Source organism: Notamacropus eugenii, chromosome 3 (genome assembly GCF_028372415.1).
Source record: "Notamacropus eugenii isolate mMacEug1 chromosome 3, mMacEug1.pri_v2, whole genome shotgun sequence".
NCBI lineage: Eukaryota > Metazoa > Chordata > Mammalia > Diprotodontia > Macropodidae > Notamacropus > Notamacropus eugenii.
In genome coordinates, this window is record NC_092874.1 from 207,925,930 (window position 1) to 207,950,763 (window position 24,834).

The window sequence follows — 24,834 nt, forward strand, 5'->3', positions numbered from 1 at the left end:
CTGTTGGAGAAATGCTGTCTAGAAGAGATTGAATGTAAGGATTACTTGGTCCATAATTGATTGCCCCTTATTTTAATTCCTTTAAAAATTTAAAATCCAGAGAGGTGAATTCTCTTGCAACTCCTCCTGGGATTTGCTCTTCCCTAGAAGGGAGGGCAAATGGGAGGAATGGGTAATTAGAAGTAAATGCCCTGGAACAGAGTTGGTGACAGAGGAAGAGAAGAGAGATACTGGGTTCTTGTAGCATCCAGCTTTTAGAGAGAAGGTGCATGATGCCCATCTCTCTTCACAGCTCTGAAGGGAAAGAAAGATTCTAGAATGAAACCAACAAGAAGAGTTGGTAGTACTATCATGTCCTTATCTTCAGCTTGCTACATTAGGGACTTCAGGGAATTTACTCTTTGCATAAGAAACAGGACTTTATTTCTTGCCTCTTAGTGAGCTGAGATATATTGCTCCCAGTGGAAAAACCTCCAACCTGTATTACCTAGTTATATTCTCATGTGTATACTTCTGCTTTCTTCTTTTCCATGGGATGTAAGGTGAATTCAGGGAAAACTGGTACCACTGGTGTGAGGGCTGCTGAGCCCTTTTCAGGGCTACTTTCCACCTTTGCTCAAGTTATCATCATAGTCCAATATTATTATGACAAGAATTTGGGCAAAATCTCTCTAAGTCTATGACAGTGCTTGGATTTGGTGGCTTGAGTCATAAAGGCAATCCATACCCGGAATACATCCAGGTGAGCTTGAAATTTCCTAAGGAAGGTTTTGGTGTCAACAGAATCTGGTTCTGTTATATATAGACTCTCCAATACTTATTGGAGTTTTATTGATTGGAATGAATTTTAGTCCTATCAAAACTCTAGGAGGATACTGAAAACAATTTATGTCTCAATGCCTGCACATTTTGACCATTCATGTAGACTATGCAAAGGTTTACAAGTGGATATGAGGTTCCATTAAATACAAGAGTCTCAACTATTCACTATCTGGATCTGGGGTTTCTGGAGGAGTATAGAATGGCAGTGGCTCTGTGGGAGCCAAGGGTTCCAGGGATTCTGAGGCTTCCTCTGACCAGGAGTCCACCTCTTCACCCCCGTCCTCCTTCTCTACATCCACCCCTACCTGAGTGTTTCTGTCCTTTAAAAGTATCTGTTCCATTGTTAACCTTACTTTGCTATTTCCTTGTCGGTTCTGATTTCTTATGAACAGAATCTGCTTTTTGATTCTGTTAACACAGTAAATTCTCCCCAGAAGCCTGTGATTGCTGAGATTTTACTGTGTCTCGGTGAACCTCGGAAAAAGTGAAATGCCCCCACAGGGGTACTTCGAGGCTTCTTCTTACTTTAGTTGCTTTGTCACAACTCGGAGCTCCTTCCAAGGGGACCACTATCACTGAAAGGTGAGTCCCCTTCCTGGGTCAGGTCCCTGTTTGGGTGCCATTTGTGGCAGATGGCCTGCGTCCCTACGTGGCTCGGTGACAGTGGCAAAAAAGAAAGAGGCATGGGCAGGCAGGAGAAGATAAGGCAACTCCATTTATTGATCCAAGGGTCAGGGTGTTTATAGGCAGAAACTGCAAGTCTACATGACAATCTACTTGTCCCCTATCCTAGTAATTTGACCAGTCTTATTGTCTTAAAGATTGTTAGCCTAGAGGGCATCTATTTTACATATCCCTTGTTTTCTGTAATTCTCTTGTTTATCTCACAGAGACAGCAACCTCAGAGGGGCTTGAAGAGCCATTCTGGATGATAATGAGCACAGTCTCAAAGAACAGTTGCCTTGAAGGTCTATCCTGAACTTTCCAACAGCATTCCATCCTGCCCCTCAACAAAGTCATGCCTCTTATGTAGTAGATTCAGATTTAAATCCAAGTTCTGACTCTAGATTTGGAATGAAGGGAGGAATCCTTGGAGGTAGGATAGGTTAAGACATAGAAGGGCAAGGTAATGGGTAAAAATAAAGTGGAGGCATCAAGAGGGTTAGGAAATAAGAGATTCTCACAAATACAAAATAGAGAGATCAGGAGTAGAATCTGTTAGGGAAATAGGAGCAGGGGTTGTAATCATGATTTTGGACCAAGTTAAGGCTAAAATAGATTTAATCAAAACAGAAAAATAAGGAAACAACACTATGTGTCAGCCATATTTATCAGTGTTGTTTTATACTATTTAAAGCAACTAAATAGTTTCAGGTGGGAATATTGCTGTGGTGTAGAAAATGATGAGTTGATGGACTTGGAAAAATATGGAAGGATTGGAGTTATGAAGGAAGAGATTATCCACCCTCAGAGAAACAGAGGATAAATAAGTATAGTATTACACAGATGCATATGAATGTATATGTTTATATATGTCTAGGATTATCAGTATTTAAATATATTTATAAGCAAAGAATTGTATATAGGTACAAAGGTATGAGTATATATGTATATCTGTGTATATATGTCTATATATATATGTATGTGTGTGTATACATGTATGTATGTGTTTATATCTACATATAACTATATCCACACATAATTGTAGCCTTCTGGAAGGTGGGGAGGAAGGGGGAAAAAAGAACAAGGTAAAAAGTATACAACAGAGAACAAAAGAAAACCTACAAGTAGGCAAAGAAAAGATGAATATCTCTCAACACAATGTATAGTAGCTTTTTAATCCTCTCTCACATTCAGCTGTGCACATGGCAATGCTTTTGCCCTTTATTTTGTATTATTCTAGTTTTAGTATATGTTTGTTTCTTTTATCTCCTCTTAATCTGTATTTAAGTTCAAAATTTAAAAAATACACAAAAATCAAATGGGTGTTTAATAGGGTGGTATTGTTGGTATAAAACATCCCCTCTTGATGTGGAAAAAATAGGTGCACTAATGTACTGTTGGTGGAGTTGTAAATGGGCCCAATATTTCTGGAGAATGACTTGGAATTATGCCCAAAGAGTTACAAAACTGTGCATACCCTTTGAACCAGAAATACCACTATAAGATCTGTATTTTATTTTATTTTTTTCTATTTATTTATTTAACTTCTAACATTCATTTAAACAAAATTTTGGGTTCCAAATTTTCTCCCCATTTGTCCCCTCCCTCACCCCCAAACACTGAGCATTCTAATTGCCCCTATCACCAATCTGCTCTCTCTTCTATCATCCCTCTCTGCCCTTGTCTCCATCTTCTCTTTTGTCCTGTAGGGCCAAAAAACTTTCTATATCCCTTTACCTGTATTTCTTATTTCCTAGTGGCAAGAACAGTACTCGACAGTTGTTCCTAAAACTTTGAGTTCCAACTTCTTGTCCTTCCTCCCTCCCCACCCCTTCCCTTTGGAAGGCAAGCAATTCAATATAGGCCAAATCTGTGTAGTTTTGCAAATGACTTCCATAATAGTTGTGTTGTATAAGACTAACTATATTTCCCTCCATTCTATCCTGTCCCCCATTACCTCTATTCTCTCTTTTGATCCTGTCCCTCCCCATGAGTGTCAACCTCAAATTGCTCCTTCCTCCCCATACCCTCCCTTCCATCATTCCCCCCACCCTGCTTATCCCTTTATCCCCCACTTTCCTGTATTGTAAGATAGGTCTTCATACCAAAATGAGTGTGCATTTTATTCCTTCCTTTAGTGGAATGTGATGAGAGTAAACTTCATGTTTTTCTCTCACCTCCCCTCTTTATCCCTCCACTAATAAGTCTTTTGCTTGCCTCTTTTATGAGAGATAATTTGCCCCATTCCATTTCTCCCTTTCTCCTCCCAATATATTTCTCTCTCACTGCTTGATTTCATTTTTTTAAGATATGATCCCATCCTCTTCAATTCACTCTATGCACTCTGTCTCTATGTGTGTGTGTGTGTGTGTGTGTGTAATCCCACCCAGTACCCAGATACTGAAAAGTTTCAAGAGTTACAAATATTGTCTTTCCATGTAGGAATGTAAACAGTTCAACGTTTGTAAGTCCCTTATGACTTCTCTTTGCTGTTTGCCTTTTCATGCTTCTCTTCATTCTTGTGTTTGAAAGTCAAATTTTCTTTTCAGCTCTGGTCTTTTCATCAAGAATGCTTGAAAGTCCTCTATTTCATTGAAAGACCAATTTTTCCCCTGAAGTATTATACTCAGTTTTGCTGGGTAGGTGATTCTTGGTTTTAGTCCTAGTTCCTTTGACTTCTGGAATATCCTATTCCACGCCCTTCAATCCCTTAATGTAGAAGCTGCTAGATCTTGTGTTATCCTGATTGTATTTCCACAATACTTGAATTGTTTCTTTCTGCCTGCTTGAAATATTTTCTCCTTGACCTGGGAACTCTGAAATTTGGCCACAATGTTCCTAGGAGTTTCTCTTTTTGGATCTCTTTCAGTCGGTGATTTGTGGATTCCTTGAATAGTTATTTTGCCCTCTGGTTCTAGAATCTCAGGGCAGTTTTCCTTGATAATTTCATGAAAGATGATGTCTAGGCTCTTTTTGTGATCATGGCTTTCAGGTAGTCCCATAATTTTTAAATTGTCTCTCCTGGATCTATTTTCCAGGTCAGATGTTTTTCCAATGAGATATTTCACATTATCTTCCATTTTTTCATTCTTTTGGTTTTGTTTTGTGATTTCTTGGTTCCTCATAAAGTCATTAGCCTCCATCTGTTCCACTCTAGTTTTGAAAGAACTATTTTCTTCAGTGAGCTTTTGAATGTTATTTTCCATTTGGCTAATTCTGCTTTTGAAAGCATTCTTCTCCTCATTGGCTTTTTGAACCTCTTTTGCCAATTGAGTTAGCCTATTTTTCAAGGTGTTATTTTCTTCAGCATTTTTTTGGGTCTCCTTTAGCAGGGTGTTTACTTGTTTTTCATGCTTTCCTTGCATGTCTCTCATTTCTCTTCCCAGTTTTTCCTCCACCTCTCTAACTTCATTTTCAAAATCCTTTTTGAGCTCTTTCATGGCCTGAGCCCATTGAGTGGGCTGGGATACAGAAGCCTTGACTTCTGTGTCTTTCCCTGATGGTAAGCATTGTTCTTCCTCATCAGAAAGGAAGGGAGAAAATACCTGTTCACCAAGAAAGTAACCTTCTATAATCTTGTTTTTTTTCCCTTTTCTGGGCATTTTCCCAGCCAGTGACTTGACTTCTGAATATTCTCTTCACACCCACTTTGCCTCCATATCCTCCCAGCCAGTGCTTGGGGTCTGAGATTCAAATGCAGCTCCCCAGCCTCATGGCTTCAGCAGGAGTGGGGTTGCTATTCAGTGTGAGAGCAAGTTCAGGTGTTCAGGTAGGGGCAGGGCTGCCTCAAGGGCTCAGTCCCCTCAGGGGGTTTATGCAGAGACCTTCAACAATGGATCCAGGCCCCTGCCTGCTTGGGGAGCCCAGGTCTGCTCCCACCTCTCCTGCTGCCTCCTGAGGGGGCCTGAGTTATGGGGGCACCCCACTCCCCTCTCAGCAAGCTGAGAAGACCCTCTCACCAACCTTTGGGGCCTGTGGGTGGAGGGACCTGCGTGGCCACTGGAGATTCTGTCCCTGAAGCCTGCTGGGATCTGTTCCTCTTGGCGCTGCATGGCCAAGGCAGGGCTGGGCTCGGCTCCGGGTCTGCAGCGTGAAGGACCTTTTGTGAGAGGTTTTCAGGGCTCTCTGGAACAGAAATCTCACCCGCTCCATTGTTTTGTGGCTTCTGCTGCTCCAGAATTTGTTGGAAGTTCTTTTTCAGAGATATTTTATGGGCTGTTGGTTCGGAGCTAGCATATGTGTGTCTTTCTACTCCGCCATCTTGGCTCTGCCCCCTTCAAGATCTGTATTTTAAAGAGATCAAAGGAAAGAGAAAAGGACCTATTTGTAGAAAAACATTTATAGCAGCTCTTTCTGTGGTGGCAAAAGATCGGAAATTGAGGGGATGCCCATTAGTTAGAGAACAGCTGAACAAGTTATGGAATATAATTGTGAAGGAATTATAGTATTTGGCTATAAGAACTGTCAAGCAGGATGTTTTCAGAAGAAATCTGGAAAGACTTATATGAACTGATGCAGAATGAAGTGAACAGAAGCAGGAGAACATTGTACCCAGCAACAACAAAATTGTAGTGATGATCAAGTGTGAAAAACGTAATTACTCTAATCAGGACAATAATCCAAGACAATGATCTAAAGCATGATGAAAAACTCTAGAGAGAGAGATGAGAGTAGGTGGAGGCATATGTTTTTCCACCTTATGTTTCTTGCTTTTTATTGTTGATTTGTTTTTTGTTTTTGCAATACAGTGAATATGGACATATATTTTGTATGACTAGTATAATTAGATTGGTATCATATTGCTTGCCTTCTCAATGGGTAGGGGAGGGGTAGAAGGAGGGAAATAATTTGGGCCTCAAAATTTTTAATAAAAGAATGTTAAAACATCCATCCTGTTTCTGGAATAGTCTCCCACCTGTAAATAAGGAAAGGTTGGCTCAGGTTTAGATAGCATGTGTGGGAAGGGGGGCAATATAAGTTCTGGATGTCTTTCTCTTGAAATTCTCAAAACATTTCCCCCAGGTAATGTTGTATCTTTTCTGTTGGGATTCTTGCAGAATCTTGAATTTGTCTTTCCTCATCACATCTAGTCTGTCCTGACTTCCTTTGCAGACATCTCTATCAGGTGTTGTCCTAGGGATACTGCTAGAATAAGTCAATGAAAAATCCATATGTTGCAAGGTAACTAGGCTTAAGGGACTTGCCAAGGGTCACAAAGCTAGTAAGTGTCAAGTATCGAAGGCTAGATTTGAACTCAGGTTCTGCTGACTCCAGGGAGTACTCTGAAGTTCACAAATCCCTCTTCTGGACAAGGAGAGAGGAGGAGACAAAGACAAAGATTGAGTCTGAGGGGCTCTCCTTTTCCCTTCCTCTCCCTTCCAAAATGATGTCTTCATTCCTTTCTGCTTCCAAATAATTCAAGTTGGTACTTTCTCTGCAACTGACAGTATTAGTTTTCTGGAGCATAAATAGGTTGTCTTTCCCAGGGTCACAGGTGGAGGTGGAATCCAGGTGTTCCTGGCTTTTACACCAGCTCTCAGGCCATTGCTTCAAATCATTCTCATTCTAGTGAAATACCTTATGAGAAAAAATATAAATGAACGCATGCATTTAGGCATAACTATATACTAATATTTTTCTCTCCACCTTAGCATCATTGTGACTAAAAGTTTTTTCCTAGCCATGTATAGAATCTGTTAGCATTCATATGCAGAATCCTAAGGGGAAAAGCTATGTAGAATTTCATAGATGTTCCCTTTATCCTCACTTAGGAGAATAACCCAAAATTATTCTCCTGGCACTTGCTAGTCAAAAATTTCTGGAATGACACGTTCAAATTAATTGGTTAATAACCTGTTTACTTATGTAGTTTTAATTGCTTACCTTTGCTTTCATTCTTGAAAGTAGTCAAGAAGTTTACCATCTGTTTCCACAATTATAACCTTAATAGATAAGTGTCTACTTGGGCTTAAACATCCTCCTCCTCCTAATATCTGGGATGATACCTAAGACTCTCCACATCCCCTTAATTGACCAACATTGAGTAAATTAGGAAACATCCTATTGTCATGTTCTAACACCACCCCAGCCCCTCTAACTAATCACTGTACTCAAGGATCCGAAAGCATAATTCTAGAAGCTTATTCTCCACCAATCACCATGTTGGCATGTCTGAAAAGGATGGAGCATTTCCAACACATTAGAAATTGCACTTTTCCTGTTCAAGAATATAAAGGTGGGATGCCATCTTTGGGGCTACTACATTATCCTAATCTAGATGCAGGTTGGGAAGACTGCAGCCTCCCGTTGCCACATTGTGGCAGCAAGTAGGGTGGGATTTGCTTGTTTGGAGTTATTTTTCAGGCTCAGGTTAGATTGTGAGCATGTGAGGGTTCAGTCTCCTTTGAGTCCTGATGGTTCACAGTTGTTCTGAGTCATCTGGGTTTGATGCTTGCTGTCTCTGAGCCAATCAGGAGCAGAATCTTCATTATATATACTGGAAGGTTAATATTTTACTTTGGGAGTTTGCTTATGAGAAGGATCTTGTGATTACCTGGTTGAGACTCTGAGTGGCCCTATGTTCAGACCCTCAACTGCTCAGATGTAAAGGTTCTCTCAGTCCAGGGTAGTATGTAAGTTGAATGGCTATATTGCTTTGATTCAGGGAGTAAGATCTCTGTGTGTTGATCTTTATCTCTCTGCTTATATTTTTCTGTATGTTGAATGTAATTAAAGTGATTGTTGGCCCCTCAAAAGTTGCCTTTCCTTGTATAAATGCAGATTTAAGTAGCTGTGATAGGCCACCCTGTGTATGTCGGGGTGCTGACTGATACCTCCAACCTCTCTTTGGTCAACTGTACAGACATTCTTCTACAAATCTCTTTTGGACATGTAAGTCTTGTGTGCCAGTTTTCTCCTTTTCCACTTACCCAGTGCATTTCCCACAGAATCACTCACTGGAGTGGTCTTTGCCACAAAACATAGGAGCTCATACAGGGAGTCTTTAGATCTAGTGAATGTTTCTAATTTAGCCACTGGTGAAAAGAAGGAAAGAGGTTAGTACTTCAAGTTCTATAAAAATGGAGGAGCCCCCAATGACCTAATGCCATCAGGAAGTAATCAATGAACCAAGAATGTCACTTACCTTGAGTATATATGTCAGTAATGTGTTGGATGTAGTTTGGGTATGATTTTCTCATCAGTAGGCAAGGCAATTCATGCTCATGTTGTCCTTATCCTTTTCTCATCACCTAATTAATCCAGATAACTTCAACTGACTTTTAATTCCCTTTTTTCCTCTTGTTAGCAGCATGGACACTGCTCTGCTATGGGAATTCTTTGAGTATTGTGTAGTGGTCTGCTACTCAGACAACATAGCTCTAAGTTCCAGTTCTATTGCTAAATGGCTATGTTTCATGGGCAAGTCACTTCATTTCTCAGCTTCCTCATTTATAAAAATGGCAGCATTTGACTAGATGATATCTAAAGTTACATCTCGCTCTGATATGCTGGCTCTGTGGCTTTGCAGTTGAGAATGTCAATTAATTTGGGCTATTTATTACCTTCATATAGTTTAAGGAAGCAAATGTGTTGAAGAATTATTAATATATTTCAAAATCACTTCAAATTGTGGCAGAAGGTCCTTTTGTGTGCCTTTCAAATTATGCTGTGCAGCTGATTGTATCTTGTTTCATGTATTTTTGTCAAAGAATGATTTTTTTTAACCCAATACTTCATAAGGCACATTGCCACACTGGACTATATTTAAGGCACACTATTCAGAGGGAAGCTAGGTGGTGCAGTGGATAGTGCATTGGCCCTGGAGTCAGGAGAACCTGAGTTCAAATATGGCCTTGGACACTTGACACTTACTAGCTTTGTGACCCTGGGCAAGTCACTTAACCCTAGTGACCTCACAAAAAAAAAAAAGAAACACAATTCAGAGTAACACAACCATAGAAACAGCATAAGCAGCCTGGGTGAACAACCACAAAGAGTTTTCAAATGTCTTTTTCTCCTTCTTTCTGATGCACACAGTTTAAGAGCATGAACTTAGAGGCCTAGACATTCTTTGCTTCTTTATAAAAGCAGCCTTAGAATGAGAGGGAGATTGATGTCCACTGTAGACTTCACAGACAAATTACTGTGCTTTTCCTGATTATGGCAAGAGAAGTGCTGCAAAAGAATTTCTGAGTAACCATGAGAAAACCTGTGTACTTTCTCTGATGACTATTATATAGCAAAGGTTGATTTGATAAAGTGTTTTCCATTAATGTTTTGCAAAGGTCACAACCAGGTGTGTACAAAGTAGTTGAGGAAGAGGAGATGTGGGAAAGAAGCCCACATCTTGAATCACGAAATTACATGTGTTCGTTCATTATGTAATCTCTTTTCCAGAAGTTTTTAACATGTTATTTTCTTTTTCTTCTGTCACTGATGATTTTTGTCATCCTTATTCCTTCTCTCCTCCCCCAGGCACAATGATTAATTAACCCAAACCTTCCACACTGCAGAGGTACAGCAGAACAAGGAAAAGCCTGTGAGGCTTAAGGAAACAGGAGGTTGAAAACAGGCTTCTCAAATTTCACTACAAGAAATCTTAGACATCATGTAGTTTCATCTCTTGTAAGGACAGCATTTTGTCGTTGGGAATTTTATCCCTGACAAGTCTGTTTAGGGTACAGAGGGTGATGGAAGATACTACCAAAGTCTGGTTGGAAGAGGGACATTTTCAGTATATCTGCTGAAAGGCCAGCCATTAACCCCTGTGGGAGAAAAGGATTTTGGAAGAGTCAAATGGGAGAGGTAAGAGAAAACCAGAGAACAAACAAAAGAGGAGGAGGGGGAGAGAGAAAAATTGATGTAGTGCCAGCAGACTTTCAACAAGTTCCCTTAATTCCTGCTGCTAATATCAGAAAATCCCCTACTTTGCAAGTATGGAAACGTCAGCATTGTAATACCAGAAAAACAACATTTTTCTGACTTTGAGATTTCACTAGAAGAAGTTGAGAAACTAGGTCATCTTGAAGGCATCAAGACTTTAGCATTCACCCTGCTGACAAGCCAGCACGGGAACTGCAAAATTTATACTTGTACCCTTGAGAACTGTAGATGGGGATAAAGTTCTTAGATAAATAGTTGCTCAAAATATTTTTTTCTTGATTTAGCCCTTTGTTTTATAAATATTTTTAGTAAGTATTATCTCATTCTTAAGTAAATATTATTTCACCTTACTATTTCATGGTAGAAATTTTCATTAGCTTTTGAGAGAGGAAAATGGAGGTTTGAGAAAAGCAGTTTTGAACAGATTATGGATCACAAAACATAGACCTAGACTGTGATGGGCTGTTAGAGGTCTAGTCCAATGACTTCCTTTTATAGATGAACAATTTCAGAGAGGTTCCAGTGGCAGTTTGAATTTGAACTCTAGATCCAGGGCTCTGGATAATAAATTCAAACAAAACTGAAGAAAATATATACAGGTACAGGGCATCATACCTCATTTTACAGATGTAACTCCTAAGAGTAAGAACTGACATTGCTAAGTTCACACAAGTAGCAAATAGAGGCCAAGGATGTTCACATTATGAACAGAGAATGCTGTGTCCCAGAAAGCTGTGACAATATACAGTTGTTTATGATTTTACTATGATCACAATTAAAAAATATTTATCTTAATGCAGATAACAAAATTAGAGAAAATTATATAATTTGGTAAGAAAACCCAAAGCACTTATACATTTGATAAGGTTCCCCAAACTGTGTTTGTGAACCTAGAGGTGATGGATGTAACCCTGTTTGCAAACTCACTCACTGAGTAGGAAGTGACATGATCAAATCTGCTATTTAGGAAAATCGTCTCATTAGCAAGTAGAACATGGATTGGAGTGGCAAGAGAACTGAAGCAGGGGGAGTCATTGAAAAGTAATTGCAATAGTCCAGGAGGGAGGTGGTGAGAGCCTGACCTAAGGTTGTAAGGGGACATAGATTTTGTTGTTGACTGATGTCCTTTTAGTCATGTTCAACTCCTCATGACTCCACTTTGGGAGTTTTTTGGTAGAGACACTGGAGTGGCTTGCATTTCTTTCTCCAGCTCATTTTATGAATGAGGAACTGAGTAAAAGAGGGTTAAATGTCTTTACCAGGTAAGTATCTAACAATGGATTTGAACTCAGGAAGGTTGAATCTTCCTGATTTCAACCCCAGGGCTTTCTCCATTTGGCCACTTAGCTGCCATGACAGACATATATAAAAAATATTTTGAATGTAGAACTAATAAGATTTGGTAACTGATTGAAAATGTGGAGAGCATGATAAGCCAAGTGAATATGGAGTTAAGGATGACATTGAAGGTGAGAGCTAGAGGAAATGAGAAAACGGTGGTGTCCTTGACAGTAATGGGAAAGTCTGATAGGAAAGAAGACATGGAAAAAATGATAAGATATTAATAATAAGGTAAATATGTAATAATATGCTTCTTTGTGACCTTCTAGTGACTATTTTCACCATGTGTCATTTCCATGTAGTCACTTTTTCCTGTCCTGAGTCCAGTGCCACTGGTAAGGTTTCAGACTAAAAGTAAGATTGTGACTTGCTCTGTACTCCCAGCACTATCACACATGCCTGTGTTAAGCTCCAAACTTTGCTGCCTGTTCCTTCCCTTCTCTCACACAGAGCCCTACCTTAGATCAGGTGCTCCATCTCTCCTTCAATGTTGCTCTTCATTTCCAACTGGAGAGTTTTATCCAATAGACTCATCAGGTTATATGGGTCAGCATGACCCTTGTGGTCAGTTACTTGGGATTTCATCATTCATTCCCTCCCATTTTCAAAATATGTACTAAGATTTATTTTTTTCTAGCTTAAAATGTACCGCATATGTCTCCATCAGGGATCTCTTACCTAAACATCTTATATCCTGTGACAACATCCAAATACCTCTCAGAAATCTACTTCCAAATTTTGGCAGTTCTCTAGTAATGGAGTCTCCCCCTTTCTGGGTCATCTCCAGTCATCCTGATGAATATCTAGTCACTGAATCCAGATGGCTCAGGAGGAGAAAGTGAGGCTTGTGACATTGCACAGGCATCCCTCACTCAGAACAAAGTCAAGTGCAAGTCATGTCATCATTTCTCTGATGTGGTCTTCTTCTAAAATGAAGGATCAGCACAATCTCCCTCTTCCATAAAGATGCTATACAATCCAACTCAACAACCTTGAGTTTGCCTATGACTTTGGCTACTCTGGCACATTCAGGACTGTCCAGAGTCTCCTCTTTATCATTAAGGAATTTGCATTTATCACGGGGTTTAAAGTCTTTGCATAACCTACATGGGAACCAGATATACAATGTGCTACATTGAGGTGATCAACAACTACACCAAATCTCTTTGCTCTTATTGAAAGCTTACAATTTGCCAGATACTGTACTCAGTGCCAGGCATACAAATACAGGCAAAAAGAATGTAAGCTCCTTCCTCAAGGAGTTAACACTATCATGGAGGAAGTCAACACATGAAAGAGGAGTGGAAAAGGGAGGAGAAAGGAGGTACCTGAATATGGGCAAGGTGGATAAGTCTAGAGAATGAATCTGGTCTTTCTTCAAAATGGACATTTTGGGAAGAACTCACCAGTGGGAGAAGGGGCCCATTTTACCTTTCTACCTCATCCCAAATTTCAAGGTAATCAAGAGGTACATGCTGACATTTCCTCATCAATTACAACATAACATCTTTTTCATTATTTAATTAATAATCTCTGTGTCCCCATCTAGTTTATTGAATATGATTTATTAAATAAATTGGAGAAACTTTTCCACCATAAGTTTTTATCTCTACATTTATATTAAACTCCCTGATATCCTGTGCTCAAGGAACCATAGAGGTTATTGACTTTACAACTAATCAAAAGTGTAATAAACAAATAAACAACACTGATGTATTTGTAATGCATCAGTTATGAGTAGAGAATCACCTCTAATCAATGCGGCTCAGTTCTGGAAATACGGTTTCATCATTTAAATCTCTTAGAATGGCAGCCAAAGACTCTTGAGAATTCTCTTTATGTTTCTTTGAAGGATGAAAGTTAAATTCTTTTCTGTAAGGATCTGATTCCTATTTTTTTCTCCTTAACATTTAACTCATTCAGTTCTCTTGGTCCACAGTCTCTGTACTTCATTCAATCTCTCTCTAGCCATTAAAGTTAACAGATGGGCTGTTAAATTTTCGGTTTCCTCTCTATTTCCTCATATGACAATTAAGCTGCATTTCCCAATATTTCATTTCATCATTCCAGGCAGGAGAAAGAATATCTACAGGGAACAGTAGGAAATAGTAAAATGCAAGAAGGGGGAGTATGTAATGTCTATGAAATTGGTTTGGGACCAGATTGTGGAGGGTCTTAAATATCACTGAGCACTTTGTATTTTACCATAAAGACAATAGAAAGCTTCATTTTGACAACTCTGTGGAAGACAGATTGGAAAGAGAATAGATGTATTACAAAGAAATCCATATAGTCCAGGCAAGAGATGTTAAGGATACAAGCAAAGGTGTCAATTATGTGAGTGAAGAAAAGAAAAGAGATGGTGAAGACAGAGTGGAAGTGAAATTGAAAAGATTGACAACTGACTGGATATGAGATGTGAGTGAGAGTGAAGACTCAGATGATCTGTGATAGTTATTTGGACTGTGTGTGGTACTTGGAAAACTGTATGGACTCTGCAAAAGAAACAGTCAAGAACAGATTATTGGTTGCTTTTCTTAAGTTTAGTAAATTAAAGTTATTTAGCAATTTAAAGTAAAGTTAAAGTATTATGACACTGTGATAATTATTCTACTTCAAGGGATTGTGATATTGAATTTGTCCACCAGGTAGCAGCCCATTCAAATCACTGATCCAGGTGGTTGAATAGTTTAAAATCCCTGCTGACCAGGTTCTGAAATTCAAGTGGATTATGGCATTATGTATTGCCTCTCTGCTTGCCAGACCTAGAGGCCTGTGTGGGCTACCCGAGTCTTTCTTACCTCACCTCCCGAGGTCTTCGGCTGGCCACGCCGGATGCACATATGAGAGAAAGGACGTTCCAGAGTCGAACAAGGGTTGAGCTTTATTTCAGGGTCTAGTTACAAGTGCAGGGGGGTCTTCCTTAGGAGGAAGAAGGGGAGATTTCCTAAGGAGGCTAGGCTCTTAAGGGATTGGAAGTAGAAGTACAAGCGGGGAGAGAGGGAGAGGGGAGAGAGAAGAGAAAAGAAACGGAGCCTACTGTCCTCTTGGCTCCTCACGTGCTAAGAGAGCTTTCAGGCTTCCTCAATCCTACTTAACCTTCAGCCACACAGTTTGCATCTCAATACCGTGCTGTTAGATAACAATAGTGTGCCCAGATCCGGGACCATCTCGAGGGTGGGGAGATCTCTCTCCCATCACGTTTCTCACGGGAAGAGGCGGAATTACTCGAGATAGCTCGGTTCACCTCTATTCCCTGCCGTTTCCTGGGAGGGTCTCGTGAGAGCTCTAAGATTTAGAAGCTCCCACCTTTACCCGCCCAAGACTGTCCACACGGAATTGAGCTTCCAATCCCAACATCTGCTCCTTGTCAAAACATCCCTCTACATTCACAGGACTCAGGTCATCAGCATACCCTAGTCATATAAAAAAAAAACAAAACAACACAACTGTTGTGCCCTTCTCTGTTTTTCCTGCAGTTTATTTTAAGGAAAATCAATTTGAAAAAAAAAAATGTCCTGAAAGGAATTTCCACAACTTCACAAGGCATTATCACTACTCTTTGAGAGTCTGTTAACAAGCAGTTGCTGGCTCATTACCTAACCAGCCATGAGAGCCCTTCAAAAAGCCTTTTTGGGAAACAACTGCCATTAAAAGGGATGCTTCTGTATCTGTGGGGCAGAGAAGGGAGTTTGGTGAGAACATAGGGAACCAGAAAGCTGCTCTGAGTTATAGTTTCTGCTCCTGGGACTTGATAGATCTTTTCATGTTCATTTCTCCTCAAATTGGACTTCAAAGCAGATGATATAGCAGACTGAGTTCAGCAAGATTCCCTTCCAGGTGGCATGATCAATGAAGCAATGGGGGTCACTAGAGAAGAGAAAGATTTTGTTTCCATTGCAATGATGCATGCAAGAGTCATTTGAGCAAGGCCACCATGAATATAACCCAAGGATAAAAACTGCACAGTAGTGATAAAGGTACTTATGTTTTCTGAGGTCTCTATTTTTTAAAATTTAAATAACCTGGATTTTAAAGCATGCTCAGTTTATTTAACAGATGGGTGAGATAGTCCCCTTTGATTGGTCACCTGCGTCTTTGAACCTGTAGGACCAAAGTGACTTTTGGCCTCCATTCTGTTACCACATGGGGAGGTCAGCAGAGAGTATATGGTATATAATGAATATGTATAGTTCACATTTCTGTACTGATAAAGCACTTTCCTCACAACAGCACTACGAGGTAGGAAGTGCAAATCTTGTAATTCTCGTTTTATAGACGAGGAAGCTGAGGTTCAGAGAGGTGACTGCTTTTCCACAATTTCAAAAATAGCAAATGTTAGAGCCCAGCTTTTCATATTTCACATTTGGATATTTTTCATTACACAATATAGTACCATATATATGAACAATTTCACACGATGGTCTGGCTGTGCTCATTTTGTTGTACGTTTATCTACATCTTTTCATGCTTCCTGGCATTTATTGTATTTGTTGTTGCTTATATCATAGCAACATTTTATTATACCCATGTCCCACCATTTGTCTAGCCATTCCCCAGTCAATAGGCATCGATCTTATTTCCAGTTCTTTACTACCATAAAATATTTTACTGTGTCAGGATCCCCATGCCAAGGCCACTCGTGCTCTATTTACTATTAGGGCACATCCTGCTTTCCAGAGCTAAGGGCCAGCAAGTAAGCTGTGCCCCGAGCTTGGCAAATCACTCAGGTATCTTTGTGAAGAAAACCCCAAACAGGGTCACAAACTGTTGGATGTGATTGAAACAGCTCAAGAACAACAAACACAGTTCAGAAGAGAGAGAGCTCACTGTTGGCCACTGGTGAAGGAAAGCTGTGAGGAAGAGGTGAGCCATAAATGGGGCTTAGAAGGAAGGTCAGAACTCACAAAGGCAGAGAGGAGAGAGAGGCTACTCTAGGCAGTGGGAAAACCATGAGCAAAGCAATGCAGGTAGGAATAAACAAATTTTTTTTTCCAGGGACAGTAATAAGCGGGTGAGTTTTCCTGACTGCAAGTCTGATCCTCTATCCTTTCCACTACCTCACTGCTCCACTCCTCTGGACATCAGATTCAGTGTGATCCCCCTCAGCAATCTACACTGCTTCTCATTGTTTGTAATCATGTTTCTGTTGGTTCACTAACTAGACTGTAAACTCCTTGAGGTATGGAACCCTGACTTTTATCTCTGCCTCAGAGGGTCTCTCTCTTTTTTGAAGATACAGCTCAAGTACTGTCTTCTGCATGAAGCCTTTCCTGATTCCCCTCAACTGCTACTGCTTTTCCTCCCAAACTACCCTGTTTTGTGTGTGCATATATGTATAACTTTGTATTTGTGCTGTAAATATTTTTATGTGTATTTGTAAACTCTTTGGGAGGAGGGATTGTTTTGCACTTTATGCTTGGATCCCTAGTGCTATCACAGTACATGGCAAATTTAATAAATAATTTGTTAATTTTAATTCTTTAAATTTTCCTTAATTAAGTCTTACTGATATACCTATAGTTTTAATTTTTTACCTCTTCACTGATCTCTAGAACTAAAGCTAAAATAACATAACTAGGGTAGGGAGTCTCATGAATACAGAGGAATTTTTTTTAATTTTTCTCATGTTGCAGTCTTCTCCAAATCAAATGACTGAAGCTGTAAAGGCTGCCATAGACCTGGGTTATGGCCACTTTGACACACACACACACACACACAGACAAATTATTTATAGTCATATATCTATACATAGATGCATGTATATATAAATGTGTATGTGTGTATATATGTACATATTGCATATCTTTATATATTCATATTGACTTCCTCCAATAGAATCCAAGTTCTTGTGAGTTTGAACTGTTTCCTTTTTCCCTTTGAATCTAGCCCTTAATAGTGAGAGCTACATAGTAGATATTTAGTAAATTCTTGTTTGACTGACTGAATCACTACACTGAGCAAATTAAACTAGAGATGTACCTACCTCTTTGTAAAACAAGACTTATTGTATGTGCCCATTTAAAAACTCTTTTGTATGAGTGTGGGTCAGATTTGCCTCTTTTGTCCCTTTGACCTTGACATCACTATATTGAATTTTGAATATGAATTTTATCTTTCTCCCCTGTTTGCTTATGAACTTGCTTTAATCTCTTTGGATTATGGACCATGTTTTTTCATATAATCCATGTCACCTTCCACTAGGAGAGCCCATATTCACATAATGTTTATCATGGTTGTATAATGGTGATACTTTTATTATCCCTTTTTATAGCCTTGGAATACCTTCTATGAGAAAGACCTTGTGAAACATGTTTCCAAAATAGCCTGAATGATCTATAGTTGAACTACTTGGACCTTTACATTATGCCTTGGCCTATGGGTTTTAAGATACAGTGTGATAATTAAGTTCATGGTTCAGACTTAGTCTCTTTTCTGCCCCTAAGCATAAGGGGTGGGTGGTACTCAGGTTTGCAGCCTCTGAGTGTATTTCAGAGGAGGCAATAAAGTTTTGTTTAGTGATAGTGTTCCCCCCTTCATTAAATTGCCTTCTGTTTCCATATTTGTTTGAATTCCCTTGTAGAATTTAAGCTTTCTGATTCAATGATATTTTTCTTTTTTAAATATTCCCAACACCTAGAATAATGTCTTGCACATAGTGGTACTAATTCCATATTTGTTGAATTGAACTAAGTTGTGTGGTACCTGAGGTTTATTTACAGTTTAGTCACCAATTAGCTTTGTGCCCTCATACAGATCTTTTAATCCCTCTGTGTCTCAGTTTCCTCATGTGAGGAAGGGCAAGATTTAGACTAGATGATCTCAAGATCTCTTCCACCTCTAACGTTCTGTAATTTTCATCCTCTAAGATACACATTCCTATCAAAAATCCATCTAAAGCTTAGATTCTTAGAACTTGTATGGTTAGAAACCAATAATAAGCATTAGAAATACACCCATCCTAGGAATAGCTACTGGTGCTAGTCAGTTTCTCTGACTTATTTACTTTCCTTGCTTTGTTTCTTTTGTGAATTCGCATTTAGAACTTTGGAGGCAAGATGGATCTCATATACAGAAAGATTGTGGTGGGGATGTAGAGTTGGCCAAATAGTCTGGGGTAACTAAAGAAATGGTTTGGTGAGGGTCTTGATGGGAGTGGTCTGGAGATTGGTGAAACTAAAAGTTGACCTCCAGGAATCAAGAAAAAGGGATTAAGGATGAGAAGTAGCTGAAGGCTACCTAGAGATAACAGGACCAGACTCCTTAAGGGTAACAGAGATTGGGCCACAGTGATAACGAAAAGCATATGGTGTGAGACAAATGCCACATCAAATTGGAGGTTTCAAAGAAAGTTCATGGGGGCTCGCAGAGCCTATACCACATTAATACCGTTTACCCTTTTGCTTACTCCTAGTACATTCCATTCAAAAGTAAATTTTATGTTTTTAGATATTCTCCCTTCATATTTAACTCACCTTGTGCCCTATGTCTATGTACATATCTATATATCTCTACATATATATCTTTACATATATACATACATATACCCATGTACATATATACATATATATATACCTACACATATATAGTATACATACACATAAATACCCATACACACCTACATGTATATTCCCTCTAACTACTATAATAGTGACATAGGTCTCACGAGTTACAAATAAAATTGTTCCACCCTAGGAATGTAAACAGTTCAACTTTAATGTGTTCCTTAAGGCTTCTCTTTCCTTTATATCTTTTCATGTTTCTCTTGGTTCTTGTATACAAAAGTCAAATTTTCTATTCAACTCTGGTCTTTTCAACAAGAATGCGTGCAAATCCTGTATTTCATTGAAATTCCATTTTTTCCCCCTGAAGTTTTATACTCAGTTCTGCTGCATAGATAATTCTTGGTTTTAAATCTATCTCCTTTTACCTCTGGAATATCATATTCCAAGCCCTTGGATCCCTTAGTGTAGAAGCTCCTAAACTTGTGTATCCTGATTGTATTTCCACAATACTTGAATTGTTACTTTCTGGCTGCTTGCAATATTTTCTCCTTGCCTTGGAACTATGGAATCTGATTTCAATATACCAAGAAGTTTTCTTTTTGGGATCTCTTTCAGGAGGTGATTGATAAATTCTTTCCATTTCTCTTTTACCCTCTGCTTCTAGAATATTAAGGCAGTTTTCCTTCATAATTTCTTGAAAGATGATGTCTAGGCTCTTTTTTTGATGCTAGTTTTCAGGTAGATCAATGATTTTTAAATTCTCTCTCCCAGATCTATTTTCCAAGTCAGTTGTTTTTCCAATGAGATATTTCACATTGTCTTCTATTTTCTCATCCTTTTGGTTTTGTTTTATAATTTCTTGGTTTCTCATAAAATCATTAACTTCCATCTGCCTCATTCTAATTTTCAAAGAGCTGTTTTCTTCAGTGAGCTTTTGAACTTCCTTTTCCATTTGACCAATTCTGCCTTTTAAAGCATTCTTCTCGTCTTTGGATTTTTGTAACTCTTTTGCTATTTGAGTTAGTCTATTTGTAAAGGTGTTGACAATGAAGTTAGAAAGGTGGTTTGGAGTCAAATCATAGAGAGTTTGAAAGACTCTTTGGCTCTGAGCCATAAACCAGCCTTCAAAGGAGGGAAAAATAGAATTCCCTAGTCCCAAAGTCAGTTATCCTAGGTTTGCTCTGCACATTAGAAATTCCAATGAGTATTGATTTCCCAATGGAATGAAGACTTGATTGTGACAATGAAGATGATGATGATGGCAGCTCACATAAATGTTCAGCAGTTCACAAAATCTATAGTGTTTCCAGTTCCATCCATACTTCATTGTTTAATATGTTCCCTACAAACTGGAATAACAACAGAGGTATCTGTCACATTCCCCACTAAAGTAATCTCTATAGTATGTAGTCACCAAACTCCTAAAGTCTTAAGTATAAAAAAGGGTGTATTGGAAAAGAGTATTTTCTATTAAAATTCCTTTTGTTCTGCTGTCAATTACCATAGTGCTGAAGTTCTTTGATCTTCCCTATGTGACATTCAACCAGAATCTGGCTGAATAATTTCAGACTTTGGTGATGATATCATAAAAACTACCTACTAGGATGATTATTTTGGTGGTGGAGAGATATTAATGTAAGCAATATACTTTTTGTTGGGAAACAGTGTAATTAGCTCACTCCATACAATCTCCAAATATGAGTCTTTCCCACAGGTTTTGATTCAGTTTCAGATACAGAGAAATGTGGCAGTAATGTCTAAGTCTGCCACACCAAGTTGAATAAAAGAGAACTTCCAGATAAACATTCACTGGTTGGTGGATGACAGGGCCAACAATTTACCAGTCATCAGGTCAAAAGTGTAAAGGTAATTGTCCTTCTGCAGTCTCCTGAGATTTCTTCAGGCTCAGGGAATTAGAGATAGGAAGATGGAGTGGACAGGCACTAGACTGCTGGTGAGAAGAGCTGGGTTCAAAACCTGACTCTATTGATTATTACCTGTATGACCCTGAACAAGTCATTTCACTCCTCCAGGCCTGATTGATCACCCTAAAAAAATGAAGAGTTTGAAGTAGAAATGATCTGCCAATTCCCTTCTAACTGAATCTGTGACTCTGTGATGTTGCATTTATTACACTGTTATAAGAAATTTGGGGTGCCTGAGTCCAAGATGTAAGAGACATAGGAGAAATTGTCTGAGTACTGGGGCAGCCAAGTCAGGTAGGGTCATTTATGTCTGGGAAGCTGCAGATATCCATTAGATAACAGTAAAAATATTGAGTAGCTCTAGCCCAACATGAATTTACCCTTTTTTTGGGAGTTTGTTCGTGCCCTTTCTTTAGTTTCAGACCTTTCTTTTTGGCACATACCTCGCTCCATCACTTCCTGAAGAACTCCTTTCAGGCCTAAAGTATCAAATTGCTCCTTTTTATTTTCCATTCAAAAATTTTTTTCTTTCCAGATGTCAGAGCTGTTGCCTGAAGTGAATACCAGGTACCTGTGCCATGTGGAAAGGGTACAGATGGAATTCAGAAGTGGTGGCCTATGGGGCAGGTATAGACAATGAAGGCCACAATGAAAGGGCAGTCCAAATTATTGTACTGAAATGAGACTCAAGTTAACATCAGAGCCATTTGGGAGAATTCAGAAGTTTGGGGGGAAGGTAGGGGGTTTCCTGGGTCCTGGACCACATTAGACATAAATCCTTTAGTTGACTTGGTGGCAATTCTGAGTCATTGGATGAAAGTGAGGGAGAGTCTTTATTTTGCCACCCTGGAAGAAGGGGACAGATATTTCCCAGAGACTTCTTAGGGGGCAAAAATTTCTATCATTCCCCCAAAATGGCTTTCAGGGAGTTTTTGGCAAGTGGGCCAGAGAATGCTGAGTGGGTAGAAGTGGAGGGAGAACCTCAGTATCAAATTTTTTTTTCTTGAATATGTGCACTTTTATTTCAAGTGGTCTTAAGTCAATATACAGGTAAAGCTCCTCCCCTTTCCAATCTCATAAAACTCTCAGGGAGACTGTAAAGTCTTCATTTACATCTATGTTGGAGGTAGGGAGAGAATTTAGGGGGCCATTCAATATGGCTGACAATTAAAAGAAAGGAATATGTATTAAGGTTGAAGATACAAAAAGTTTTTTTAAAGGATTCCATTAAATTACATGTAAATCAGTACTAGTACTACCCCCCTCTCCCCTCCCCATATGGATTTGTTACTTAGCTCCTTTGCTCTAGCAGAATAGAGCCTTTAAGGAGGATCATAACTCTGTAACAATGCATTATACAATATTTGGAATGACTATTAAAAAAAAGAAACAAATGTACAATCAGAGTTCTGCAGATGCATTGTAGAACTTTGGGGATGTTTGCCTCCAACACACTTCGGCTGCTCACCACCTTCACCATTCCAGTTTTTAAATGGAATGCACAAAAAGACAAAACAAAACAAAACAAAACAAAAAAACAAATAAAGCCATGCCAATCTCATCTCTTTTTTTTGGGCAATTATCATGTCACACCCTTTTGACAAAAAAACAAAAATAAAAAAACACAAACAGCCCATTTAAAGGCATTTGTCGTGGACAATGGAGGGCTCAGATTCAACATCCTCCTGCTCGCTGATCCACATTTGCTGGAAGATGGAAAGAGATGGTGACATCTCTTTCCAACCTGAGATGGAGCCCCCAATCCAGAGTATTTGTGCTCAGGTGGGGCAATAATCTTGATTTTCCCTGTGCTTGGAGCTAGGGCTGTATTCTCCTTCTGCACCCTGTTGGTAATGCCTGGGTACATGGTGGTACCACCAGACAATACAGTATTGGCATGCAAATCCTTATGGATGTCAACATCACACTTTATGATTGAGTTGAAGGTAGTTTTGTGGATTTCACAGGATTCCATACCTAAGCTGGAAGAGAGCTTCTGGGCATCAGAAACTCCTGTTGGTAATTGTGATAACCTGGCCATCAGGGAGCTTAGAGCTCTTTTCCAGAGAGGTACTAGATGCAGCAGTAGCCATCTCCTGCTCAAAGTCTAGGGCGACGTAACACAGCTTCTGCTTGATGTCATGCACAATATCCCTCTCAGCTGTGGTAGCGAAACTGTATCCTCTTTCAGGCAGGATCTTCATGAGGTTGTCCTTCAGATCCCGGCCAGCCAGATCCAGATGGAGGTGGGCACGGGGAAGGGCATAACCTTCATAGAGATGCACAGGGTGAGTTACACCATCACCAGAGTCCATCACATTACCAGTGGTATGACCAGAAGCATACAGGGGCAGCACAGCCTGGATGGCAACATACATGGCTGGGGTGTTGAAGGTCTCAAACATAATCTGAGCCATCTTTTCTTTGTTAGCTTTGGGGTTCAGGGGGGCTTCTGTGAGTAGAACTGGGTGCTCTTCAGGGGCCACATGGAGCTCATTGTAGAAAGTATGATGCCAGATCTTCTCCATGTCATCCCAGTTGGTGACAATACCATGTTCAATGGGGTACTTCAGGGTCAGAATACCTCTCTTGCTCTGATCATCATCCCCCATATAGCTGTCTTTCTGACCCATACCCACCATCACACCCTGATGTCTGGGGCACCCAACAATGGAGAGGAAGTCGACCCAAGGGGCATTGTCTCCTGCAAAGCCAGATTTGCACATTCCAGAGCCATTGTCAACAACAAGATCAGCAATATCATCATCCATTTCAAACTTCGATGTGGCAAGTTTAAACCCTTAAGAGAGAGAGAGGAGGTGGTGCCGCACCTGGAGGCAGGGGACAAGTGAGTGCATGCTGGGTGGAAGAGCTCACAGCTCCAGTATAAAATTTTTGAAAGAGGTTTATCATCTCTTAGTCAGTTTAATACAAATAACTCTGGTGCCTGATATAGAATTGATGACTATACAAGAATTGTCCATGCTGTAACCCTGTTCCTGTTTGTCATCGCCACCTCACATGAGAAGAAATCTGGGACTATTTTGGAGATCTCATCACCTCGGTTCATCATCACCATCTTGCATTCAGAAACCTATCATGAATTGCAAAAATTTGACATCTGTAACCCCAAGGCAATATTCACAGCCCTGCTGGTGACTATAAATATGCCAATGCAGTTCTCAATCACAAAGTATAACAGACTTTCCATATAAAAGGCAGAAGAAAAACATTTATTGCAACAGCAGAAAGCCAAACCCTCAAACCAGAAAACCAAATCGGTCATGGTAGCCAAATAGTCAATACACATTAGCACTGTAGGAACAAAGGCATTTCCAAGTCTTCCCCTCCCAGTTGGGGCTTTTCCAAAAACAAACACTCATGAGCCTAGCTTTCTTCTAGCCTGTGTCCTTCCCACTTCAGCCCTAGCCTGACCAACTTCCTCCCAGCTCTGTTCTACCCTTTCAGTTCCACTCATTTAGCAAGCTCCTCCCACCACTTGTGACTTAGGTTACCATGTGATTTAAGCAGGTCACATGGGCCTGTTAATGAATGAGCAAGATTTCTCCATTTAAATTACCATTACATTTGGCCCAAAGATATTTTCTATACATTATATAGGTTGGGGGGACAACTGGTATGAACAGATTTATAATAGGTGTAATAGAAAATGAGCATATTAAACAATATCTTAG

General features: G+C 39.6%; 1 protein-coding gene across 1 annotated transcript in view; it reads left to right on the forward strand.

Annotated features, from left to right (window-relative positions):
• Positions 1-10,105: 10,105 nt before the first annotated feature.
• Positions 10,106-24,834, forward strand: part of LOC140533858 (aldo-keto reductase family 1 member C1-like) — a 50,359-nt gene continuing 35,630 nt past the window's right edge. Inside the window, exon 1 of the mRNA XM_072654185.1 lies at positions 10,106-10,290. Within this exon, the coding sequence (XP_072510286.1) occupies positions 10,282-10,290 (9 nt within the window). The 5' untranslated portion in view covers positions 10,106-10,281. The remainder of the gene's footprint in view (positions 10,291-24,834) is intronic.